This window comes from Magnolia sinica, chromosome 7, assembly GCF_029962835.1.
Source record: "Magnolia sinica isolate HGM2019 chromosome 7, MsV1, whole genome shotgun sequence".
Classification (NCBI taxonomy): domain Eukaryota; kingdom Viridiplantae; phylum Streptophyta; class Magnoliopsida; order Magnoliales; family Magnoliaceae; genus Magnolia; species Magnolia sinica.
The window spans coordinates 47,938,291-47,950,050 of record NC_080579.1 but is presented as its reverse complement, the minus strand read 5'-3'; the positions used below and the strand labels follow the sequence as shown (position 1 = coordinate 47,950,050).

Genomic DNA, 11,760 nt, shown 5'->3' with positions numbered 1-11,760 from the left:
TGATCATGCAGCAGCCTCTTGTACAGGTGTAGAATTCACAAATTTCCTGCGTCTCCCATCTTGTAGAATCTTATCTTGTTTGGCACAAGCCCAACAATGAATCCGTCTACAGATCATGATTATTATTAAAAATGATCTTGATAATCTCTACGGCAGAATTATGATAAACTAAAATGAGATGAACTCATTTTTAAGTGGCAACCAAACTGGCCTAAACCTGTTGTGAATGTGTCACACCAAACACGTGGTTGGATGATGGGTGGCTGAAATCCTGAAAATCTAGCCATCCAACAGTGGCTTGAAAAAAGGACCATTTACCTCACTGTAGAAAAGGGGCAAAACTTACAACTAGATGATCTAATTACTACAGTTCCTGACCTATAGGCGGTGGCCCAACTGATCAACAATCCCAATTTACGGAGAGATTGCGAGTAAAGTGCCTATACAATTGATATAAAAAATTCCCCTCCCAAACAGCAGAAGATGGGCTACCGTTATAGCACATATGAAGTCTCCCATTGACAACTGAAAATAACCAACTGGTGAAAAATCAAAGTCTCCCATGGACAACTGAAAATAATCCACTGGTGAAAATCAATACAAACTGTACTAGCAATCTACAAATCTATCAGCAAATGGAGTAGCTCTTGGAAGTTATCCACTAGGTTGATGGTAACTTGTGGTCCAACCAGTTGTACTTGAGACCTTACAAACAGACAGACAGACATGCCACACACACTTAAAGGCTTGGGTATGTGCGCGCCCGAGCATTTTCTCTTCATTTTTATTTTGATTACCATTTGACTCCATTCCATTTTGAATAATGGTTTCTTCATCACCTATCGGCTACAACTTCAGTTTCCATTTATTTTAGGGTCTATTTGAAATCATGGATGGCATGACAAAAAAAAAAAGAAAAATCCCTTGATTTGAATTCTTTTTTTTTTTTTTTTTTTTGGCTGTTTGATTTGCAAATAGAAATGTATTCCATAGAGTCGTCATTAGGCTTTCACACATTTCATTTTTCCCAACACAAGAACTACGGTGACAATTGCTTAATAAATATGAGATTTCATATAAAATTTCCTTTTGAGCCTGTTTGGATTGCAAATTACATCAGTAATGTGTAAAAGTGCAATGATTATAAATTCCTTTATGCATCTCTTAAAAACATTGCATTTGATTGACAATTCCCATGTTTTGTTTTATCATGGTTAAATCTCAATGATTACACATTTGTTTTACTTCAATGTCAAATCATTAGATATAAAAATTGATGTGTTTGGATTGCAAATTTCCACTGCAATGCATTGTAAAATTGTGATGATAGATATTCTTTTACATGTCTCCTAACACATCTGCATTTGACTACCGATTCATGTATTTAGTTTATTGTGGTAAAATCGTGATGATGGCCGCTTTTACGGTGTGTAGTTAGCAATCCAAACAGGTCCTTCAAATCAAACACAACCTACATTTTGGAATCCATTATTTTCCTCTTATAGTGGAAATCATCATGGCCTTTTCTTCTCTATTATCTTGGAATCCATTATTTCAGATGGGCCCTTAGTGTCTTTCTTCCTTGCAACTTCATTCAAAATAAAGTCTGTATCAACTATGGGGTTGGATTCCATTGGCAGGAGAGAGACCTGTCATCGTACATCCACAATGGAGCTCACCATATGATCTAATTGGTCGCTGAAGGGCGAGCTCCACCCGTATGGATGCTAAGCCAGTTGTGTGCTGATTAGTTCACTTAAATGCACTGGTGCTGGGGATATTTCGGGAAATGTAGAATGTGCCTTGCCTTAGGTGGACCGATCAGCGCAAGAATGGTGAAAATCAGTTAAACTTGGTGAAAAATCGTAAAATGTTCTAAATACAAAAAGATTGAATGCTGACTTTTTTTATTTTTTCTTTTTCTTTTTAAGTAGTGGATACATTGCTAGCCAATGGATGATTTCATTGAAAGAAAAGAGGCTGCGTTGAACCAGTGTTGTTTTACAGCAAAGTCGTTTGTCTTGCACCAGAATTCCCGAGTCGAACTAAGTCGACTCACTCGATTGTTTTCGCTGGAATTAAGGGCCCAAGTCTGGTTGATACGAACAAGGTAAATCAACTCCCCATCTCACTGTATAATACCCTAGATTTCCAGTTGATTTTAAGTCTCTCTTATGTGTGTCTCAACTCGTCAAGGCAGGGTTGAGTTAACTGAGTTCCAGCCTTGAATCAGATACGGGCTAATCCGGGTACAAGTAGGGTCCAGCCACCGTCTAGTTTGTGTAGCGTCACATAAAGGTGAGTGATCTACTGCGTTGTTTGAATCATTCTCTTTATTTTAATTTATTGTTTTATCCCAAATCGTTGTATTTTCCTTCTTGAACCTAGGTAAGGGTTATTCCTTGTTATAAGCTCTAGATGGTTGAATCATCTGTTTAAACTTGAGTTATTGTTTACTCTTCTCTATCATTGAATTCGTCTCTTGCATTTTATTTATTTATTTATTTATTTTTATTTTTATTATTATTTTTTCGGATTAGACATGTGTATCTACTTGTGAGTGATCCTTTGCTTGTTTGACTTTTTCTTTCGATTCTATCTTCTTCCTTCTTTGTTGAGTTCCTTCCTTATTGTGCGTTTTGTCGTTGGTATGGAATCGTCCTTACTCTTTAACTTTGCATCATTTGTATTTATGATAGCCCCTTATTGACTCAGTCAGGTCTAACTCTCTTGACTCGGGTCTAACTCTCTTGACTCGAGGCTATCTTCTTGTTTTCAATTTAACTCAAATTCCAAGAAATAGCCATTTTCTATTCCTTTTGACTCGAAGGTATTCCCCTCAAATTCACATCCTTTATTTTCTTGAGTATTGAGGTATGTTTTTTATTTTATATTGTTAATGACAGCCTATTGTCATCACTATTAATTTCTTCATTTGCATTGTTGAGTTTTGTTGAATGTATTTTGTATATTTGTATCTTATATTGTTCTGTAGCCATTGATGTATACTAACATGTATACCTTACGTTGCATGTTGATTCTTGTGTCTACATGCATCATGATTATGGTTCTTGAACTTGTATGCTTGGATTTGCTTGAATTGCATTGAAAACATTCAGTGCTTGATTACTGCATTGTCTGTCTCATCATGGAATGCATTGAATTAAATTTACTTTGATATGATGGTGGTGGGATACTCGAGTGAGCCTGTGAGGGGGTTCCCTTAGCCTGTATGGCATAGATGATTGATTGCAGTGGGATATTCGAGCGGGGATTCTCTTGGCCTTTTATGACAAGGCTGATTGATTGCGATGGGACATTTGAGCAGGGGTTCTTTGGGAGAACATACCCAGGATGACTTGCATTACATGCATAACTCATACAACTTTATTATGGATTAGCCATAAATGAAACTATAACTGCAGTGACTAACCTAAAACTTCAACAAGAAAGTTCGGATCTCCATTGGACCAAGCTCAACAATAAGAGTAGCATTATTGACCAGGCTGCCTCTCACAGGTGCAGGACTCTCCCCATTATCTCCTTTGACTTTCCACTTCATGCTTCTCATTTCTGACTTATCTTGGTTTGTAGATAAGCTTGTCTCCTTCACTTCCTTAATCTGCACAAGAAAACTGCGGTTGGTAACTCGGTATAAAGTACTAATTCATGTTCTGCAAACTCGACTCTAGTTTCAGAGATTTTGGTGTTTTTCTTCTGGGAAACGGCGCAGTTTGATGGGTGTTATATGAAACAGAACAGCTTCATGAGACTACTGCACTAATCAGTATGCAATGGACAAACAATCATATTCTATGAAGAGGCTTTATGCAATGCTAGGTCTGAACTGGCAGCATTTTGGTTTGGACCAGCATTTCATATAAGTAGGTTACGTCTTTCAGTGGTCCAGATGGTTCACCTGGTGGCCTCACTGTAGATGGACAACAGACCAACCTTTTCTTCCACGTGATAATCTTAACCAATCTTCCCATTGCATGTGGACCAGCAGCTCTGTATTATTTTTAGCCATCCATTGCAAGCCAACAATACGATGGTTGAGATTGTTTGATGGGGGAGATTCTCAATCATCACCCATCCATGGTGGGAACAAACTGGACAGAATGCTGGCCTGAATGAGATGTACACTTATAAGAGATGAAATAAATTTCTGCAAGGATCACTGCTGGACAAGCAGTCTCAAGAATTGTAAGATGGTGGAAGGTTACAAGTCCTTTTGCTTTCTACCAAGTCGCATTTTGGAAACCATCTGAATATGGGGACATCCTTAGAGGAAAATAGTGTATGGGTTTGAAATCTGAACTAGCCATATTGAATAATGGAATTAACCAAAAAAACCAAAAAAGGCAGCTTTACGTACCATCTTTGTTGCAAAGATCTTCTTTAGTTCCACATTGGCCATTGATGAATACTCGGCATCCTCTCCAGCCTAACCATATTCACATTATAAAAATGAATAACAAGGCTAGAAATCAATCACCATCAATTAAGGGCTCTTGATTGCCATACCTCATATACATGAGCCAACCGAAGGAGCACATTTCCATCATCCAGCTCCTGCAAAATCAAAGGTGGAAGTCCCTTTAAAAGGGAAAATGCCCAAGTTTTGTGTTGCAGCTGGTTGTGCCGCCAAATCATAGTTAACAGGGCTTTCTAAGCCTACCTAAGAATCCAAAGGTTTTAAAATTGGTAGAACTAAAACAGAGTATATGGAACACAATTTTAGCAACAAAAGGAGTGGAAATGATTAATTCGTTGAGATTGCTGACCAAGAAGTACTCCAAAATGACCATATATATATATATATATATATATATATATATATATATATATATATATAGGGCTGATAATCATGAGAATGGAGATTGAGAAGTATGTTACAAATAGAATTCAAGCTAGGTGGAAGAAGTGGAAATGTGCCTTTGGAGTCTTACGTGATTGTCGTGTACCAATCAAACTGAAGGCAAAATCTTATAGGATAGCCATAAGGCCAGCCAAGCTTTATGGGAGAGAATGTTGGGTAGTTAAGGAACAACGTGCTCATAGGATGTGTAGCTGAAATGAGGATGTTGAGATGGACAAGTGGGAAGATGAGGAAGGACAGAATTAGAAATGAATGCATTGGCGGGAACCTAGGAGTAGCACCAATAGGTAATAAGATGAGGGAAAGTAAACATTGTTTGGCCATGTGCACGTAGACCAAGAATTGTGCTGGTTAGGAGTGAGTTGGTATGAGTTGAAGACTCTAAAAGGGTGAGGGAAAGGCCCAAGAGGATGTGGGTGGTGGTAATGATAAAGGACCTTAGGACCTATGGTTTTACCAAGGATATGGTCTGTGATAGAGTGCAATGGCGAAACGGAAGTCGCGTAGCTGACTCCAATTAGTTGGGATATGGCTTAGATGATGATGATGATGATGGCAGCTTCCTATGCCCTACTTATGATGTGCTTGGTGTGGCTGCAGAAAACCGAACCAAATTAAAGGTTAGCACATTATTATTTTTCCCACCCCACACCATGGTTGAGATGAGAAGACCTTCAGGTGCCTATTGGAAGCATGATTTGACAGTAGCTTGCGGGTCTGCATTGAGAACCACAAACACCCGAATAACCCTTATCTACCAGGCAGGATTTCATGCTAAGATTACCTGAAGTGTTATGACTGCAGCATTTGGAGGTAAACTATAATTAGGATCCATGGACGTAGCATTCACCAAATGAGAAGCTTTCCAACTTTGCTCTTCCTGTAGAATCAATGATTCACATAAAAACCAATTGAGAAAGAAAAATACACTGAAAAAAATAATTGAGTGGATGATATACCTCATGTGTGAAAGCTAAGAGAAGTGGTGAATAAACCTGCTGACCAACTGTCCGCCTCCAGCGTGCCCCAGACCCTAACTGGTTGATGTTAATATAATAATATCCACGAATCTGAACAATGAAAATTAGAGGGGGGAAATCAGAAGCAGTTTTTGAATGCTCAAGACCTCCAATTCAATCAGTTGAATTAGGAGAAATTTTGCAGTGTTATTTTACCACTTCTTTCTCCTGAAGTCACAAGTGAAATAAATATGAGAATGTCCTAAATGTATGATGGGGACATCATGCACACACCCCCTCTACGCACGTATTCGAGGAGGAGGCGGGTCCCACTTTCGATTTGGATCGACGACGACATCTTTGGAGGGCCTCATAATTAGGGGGCTGCGTTATGGATCTTTGGAGTGGACCCGATTATCACAGATTCTACCATCGGATCTCATGATCATGGCCCACTACCTTAGATGATCTAGGATTTTGAGTTTTGATTACTTTTGTTATTAGAAACTTCATGAACGGCTTTGATTGCTTAGATTAGTATTTATTTGCTTTAAGCTTTGGTATTAGTGCGCGCACATGGCGCAAGTGTACTTTTATCCTTTTTCTTTGGGTTTAGGGTTTTCTTATAAATATAGCTATCCCATGTAGGTATTGCAATGATGTTTATGAATATAAATTCCTGCATTTTCTTCTTCTCTCTTTCTTTGGGTTGAAGAATCAAATTAGGTGTCAAGCCCTCCCTTCCTTGAAAGGCTAACTACCGTGATGCGAAGCTACATCTGATCCAAACCATCTCCATCCTCTCACGCACCAATTCCATCACCCTCAACACCCCTCCCATCATTAGATTCACCTCTTTTCACATCCAAGTTTTCTCCTACAACAGTGCACAAGCAAATTTCAGATTTTGGTCCATTTGAGGGGCTAAAATTTCGGTGGAGTACTACGCTCAAACCGTGCATCCGATCGACAGGAAACTTGGTATGGAACCTGTCCATCTTTGGCCGATCCCAGCCTAGGAGGCGCTTCTCGATTTTGTGGGCCCCACGCACGTGCGGACGATCCATCATGCACGTGCGTTCAGGCCCCCTGGCTGTCCAGCGTGCGCAACCTTCCCAGGTGGTCTCTTCCCTTCTATTTCCTTCTCTTTTGACTTTAAAAAACTCCTTAATCCAAATCCCTAACCCTAATAAGTCCCAAATCCCAATTATCCCTAATTTTCAAACCCTAGATTTTCCCCCAAATTGAAACTTAGTGAATTTCTTGAGTTGGTAATAATCCTTTGCAAGAATGGATGGTTCTTACACTCCTTTGGGCTTGTTTGGCTTATAATTTTATTCGATCCAGCCCTAAAGTTGTGTAGGCTTGGACCCCCATAGATTCCCCTTTTTGAATGTTTGATAGTATGTAGGATGTGGAATTTTGTGATTATTTAAAATTGGTATAATTTCAAGCTTGATCTCTTGCATTCCATATTTAATTTCATATCCTGCATCAATGTATCTCACTTCCAACTTGTTGTTAAGCCTATTGTGTTGGCCTTGGAAATTGCGACTTGCAAACCAAGTACTATTACCTCATAACTTTCTTAAAGCAAAGCTAGAAGATTCGTGGGGTAAGATCAAACATTTCAGATATAAAAAATGTAGGCTATCTCTTGGCAATTTTATGGTGGCTGCAAAATAGGAGTAACGGTTTATTGATTAATTTTTCTTGGTAGCAATTGCAATAGCCGGTCCCCGGCCACGATAAAAGAGGGGTTTCATGTCAGGTGGGAAGCTGGTCATCAAACTTTAGGGCCTGTGTGGCATTGCTTCTAGCAACTACAGAATTGATTCTTGAGAATTGCTTATGTGAAAAAGTGTGTTTGGTAAACATGCATAGGAAAATCAATTTCCCCATGAAGGTTTCAATTGTAAGCGTTGAATCCGCACTGTTTCTTGTGTTGTGGCCAACTAAAGTCTTGGATCTACCTCATTTTTGGAGTCGACCCTTACATGGTATGGCGAAATAATTGGATGAAGTGGATGTCGCATAGTCATCGCATTGGTCCTATAGCCCTGCAGATTGAGTTATAGGAAAATTGCATCTATCCGGCTTCTCCAGAGATGGGATTTTCTAACCCCACGTGTACATGTGCAATACAACTCATGTACACGCCACACGTTTGCCATCATGGCATGTAGGTCCAAGGTCCAATCCATCCATTAGAAAGGCACCACTATATTGATGCCCTGGCCCAAGAATTAAGTTGATCCATTGGTCAGGTGGGCCACAGTTTGCAAAACAAATGTATGGTTCTAAAATACTTGGCTGAAGTTTTTTAACCCATCCACCTGTTTCCAATGTTGGAGCCCACCTTTTGAGTGGACTAGACTAATTTTAGGGAAAACATGATAAGATCAACCAGTGGATGGATTTAATCTCAGACGTATGTGCCTTGATGCCATAAATGTGGAGGTGTACGGCTCTATACTTATGCGCAATCAACAAACCTTCCAACAAGAGAGAGATCTTTGATTTTAGGAGTGCTTTTCACAAGTTTGTCAAAGTGGAAACGACTGTGGAAAATGGGGGTCTAGGTGCTATGGGAAAAAGCACAAATTTGGAGAACCTTTTTTTTTTTTGTTTTCCTATAATTAATTAATTACATGACTAGTCAAACACGCTTAAAGCCTAAAAAGTTATTTTCATAATAAAAAAATAAAAATTTTAGCAAAGCAAAATAGGCCCTTAGCTAAAACAAACATGCGAATGAATCATGTTTTGAATCTAATCAAGGTAGGCTTTCCCTAGAAGCGACATGTCATAATTTGCAAAATGCATTGCAAGTGAGTAAGGTGGTTGTATAGTGTTCTCTGGAAATGATGCACCACAACCCAAACATAGAGGACATGGCTGAAATTTTTTATCTACAAGAAAGAACAATTGTAAGATGGTATAGGGATCGCGTTAGATAAAGACATTTGAGGATGTTGTTGATGTCTTAAATCTATTAGTAACAAGGTCTGTTGATGCCATCGACAAACCACTCAATGTCATCGAGCAAATGTCAGTGCCATCGACAGATGCTCGATCCCATTGAGAAAATCTGAAAAATCTATGTTGGTTGCTAGAACATTTTCTGGAATGTTTTAGTATTGCTACTTGATGGCATCGAAGGAGTTTGATGCCATTGACAGATCCTCGATGGGGTGTCGATGCCATTGAAGGTCCCATCCAAGATTTGCTCAGAATCGCGTAAGTACGTAGGATGTTTCCCTTTCTGGTTGTAACATTATATATATATATATATATGTATGTATCAAGTGTGATCGGGATTTGGGAGAGAGAGGTGTATTAGGGCTTTCAAATTCATTCCTAAGGGTTCAAAGGCATAGCTAGGGCTTGTGAAAAGAGATTTGAGGCTTGTTCGAATCAGTAAGATTCTATCTCTTGTAATTTTTGCTTTCATAGTGCATTATTCGTTGCTTTGTGCCGTGGTTTTTTTTCCTGCAAGAGTTTTTCCACGTAAAATTCGAATTGTTCTTGTTTAGACTTGGTTGTGCGATTGAGTATACTTTGCTTGATTCGTCTCTGGGTGTTTCCGTGGTTTCTAACAAGTGGTATCGGAGCTAATGTTGGGGAGCAGATCGAATCTGAAAGCAACGTATCAAAGGCATGTAACTTGAAGTTGGATGTAGAAAAATATTCCAATAAAAACAATTTTGAACTATGAAAAGTTAAGATGAACGGTATCCTAGTTCAACAAGGATTAGATGAAGCTCTCATTGAAAAGCGACTAGAATATATGATAGAAGAAGAATGGAACAAGACGGATAAGAAAGCTAGAACCTCTATTTAATTGTGCTTAATGGATGAGGTCCTCTATAATGTTATGAGAGAGAAAACTGCAGTAAGTACATGGGCGAAATTAGAGAATATATATGCGAAGAAATCTCTTGAGAATAGCTTGTACTTGACGTTACAGTTGTTCAATTTAAAGATGGCGGAGGAGGCTGACGTTGAGGCCCACATTAGTAACTTCCATAAGTTAATTTGCAAATTGTTGGATGTGGAAGAGACGATGAAAGATGAGGATTAAGCATGTATACTGTTGAATTCTTTCCCGGCATTGTATAAGTTGTTCAAGGACTCTTTGTGCACTAATGGAATGACCATTAGTTTTGTCATTATCTCAGTTCTTTAGTTGAAGGCGATGAGAAATAAAAACGGTGATGTGGCTGCTTCTATAAATGCATTGGTTATGAGGGGGAGAAATTCTGAGCGGGACAATGGATCTTTGCGATCGAGGTCCAAATCCAAGGGCAAGGGCAAAAGCAAGTTGAAGTGCTAGAATTGTGACATGTTAGGGCACATGAAGAAGGATTGTCATAATCCTAAGTCGACAAAGAAGAATTCAGATAGTTTTTCCAAGGAAGCCAATACTGTGGAATCCAGTGAGGAAATGAATGGTAGTGACGTGCTGATCGCATCAAAATCCGGTACTTCGACGAAGAATATATTTTAGATACATGGGCTTCATACCACATGACCCCTCATCGGAGTTGATTCACCAATTACAGTGAGTGTGATTGTAGCCAAGTGTTTATGGGCAATGATAATGCCTGTAAAGTGGTTGGTGTTGGAACGGTGCACATCAAGATGTTTGATGGCATGGAGCATATCTTAGCCGAAGTTAGACATGTTCCTGATTTGAAGAAGAGTCTGATATCTCTTGGAGCACTTGAGGCTTTTGGGTGCAAATTCACCTATTTCGATCATGTCCTTAAAGTTTCAAAGGGGGCACTCATAGTCATGAAAGTACAGAGGAATAGAAACCTTTACAGGTTGATCGAGAGTACTTCATCGGGTGGAGTTGCAACTTTTGTAACAGATTCCATGTCTGCACGTATATGGCAGGCATGCTTAGGCCAAATGAGCGAGCGGGGCATGAAGGTACTTTCTAACCATTGTTTAATTCCAGCTTTTAAAAGCATTCATTTTAGTATATGCGAGCATTGTATATATGGTAAACAGTAAAGGTTGCCTTTTTAAGTCTCGGAAACATGTTTGTAATGGGGTTCTAAATTATGTGCATTTCGATGTATGGGGGTCGTCGCTCGTGATTTCTGGTGAAGGGTCGTCATGGTTTGTCACGTTCATTGACAACTATTCCAGAAAAGTGTGGGTTTATTTTATGAAAAATAAATCCGATGTTTTCTCCAACATCAAACAGTGGAAAGCAATGGTGGAAAAACAATCAGGGCGAAAAGTGAAAGTGTTAAGGACAGATAATAGTGGAGAATTTACTTCTGGGGAATTCAATCAGTATTGTAAAGATGATGGGATTGTGAGGTACAACACTGCACCACACACCAGAGCAAAATGGTGTGGCTGAGCGAATGAATCACTCTCTTGGAGAGGGCCCGATGCATGATCAGTAATGCTAGGTTGGGTAGGGAATTGTAGAATGAGGCCGTTAACATGGCTTGTTACTTGGTAAATCGATTCCCTTCTACGGCCATTGAATGTAAAATTCCAGAGGAATTCTGGAGTGGTTAACAAGTAAACTACTCGGAACTGCGTGTATTTGGTTGCGATACTTACTCTCACGTATCATCAGTTGAGAGAGATAAGCTGGACCAAAGGGCTAAAAAGTATGTCTTTGTCAGATATGGTAATGGTGTGAAGGGGTACAGGCTATACGATCGGATCACATGAAAAATTATCTTTAGTCGTGACGTCAAATTCAACAAAGGATCCTTGTTCCATAAGGATGAACACAAGGAAGTCAAACAGTTGGTTATAGACGTTCATTTAGACAGAGATGAGACACAGGCTGATACTAAGACGCAGACATAGGTACAAGAGTAGGTGCAGCAACCACCTGTGAGAAGGAATCCACCATGGGATCGCAGGTTACTAGAAAGATACAAG

The 11,760-nt window shown here is 39.3% G+C and overlaps 1 protein-coding gene across 15 annotated transcripts in view; it reads right to left on the bottom strand.

Annotated features, from left to right (window-relative positions):
• Positions 1-3,274: 3,274 nt before the first annotated feature.
• The window catches only part of LOC131251328 (alpha-mannosidase-like), a 150,827-nt gene continuing 142,341 nt past the window's right edge, over positions 3,275-11,760 (bottom strand). For 12 of the 15 annotated variants that reach the window (XM_058252000.1, XM_058252009.1, XM_058252006.1 and 9 more), the window contains 5 exons: positions 5,842-5,952; positions 5,667-5,762; positions 4,528-4,575; positions 4,379-4,447; positions 3,275-3,622 (listed from right to left, as the gene is read on the bottom strand). In XM_058252000.1, the coding sequence (XP_058107983.1) occupies positions 3,434-3,622; positions 4,379-4,447; positions 4,528-4,575; positions 5,667-5,762; positions 5,842-5,952 (513 nt within the window). In that variant the 3' untranslated portion in view covers positions 3,275-3,433. The remainder of the gene's footprint in view (positions 3,623-4,378; positions 4,448-4,527; positions 4,576-5,666; positions 5,763-5,841; positions 5,953-11,760) is intronic. The other 3 variants (XM_058252010.1, XM_058252005.1, XM_058251998.1) reach the window with 1 other exon arrangement.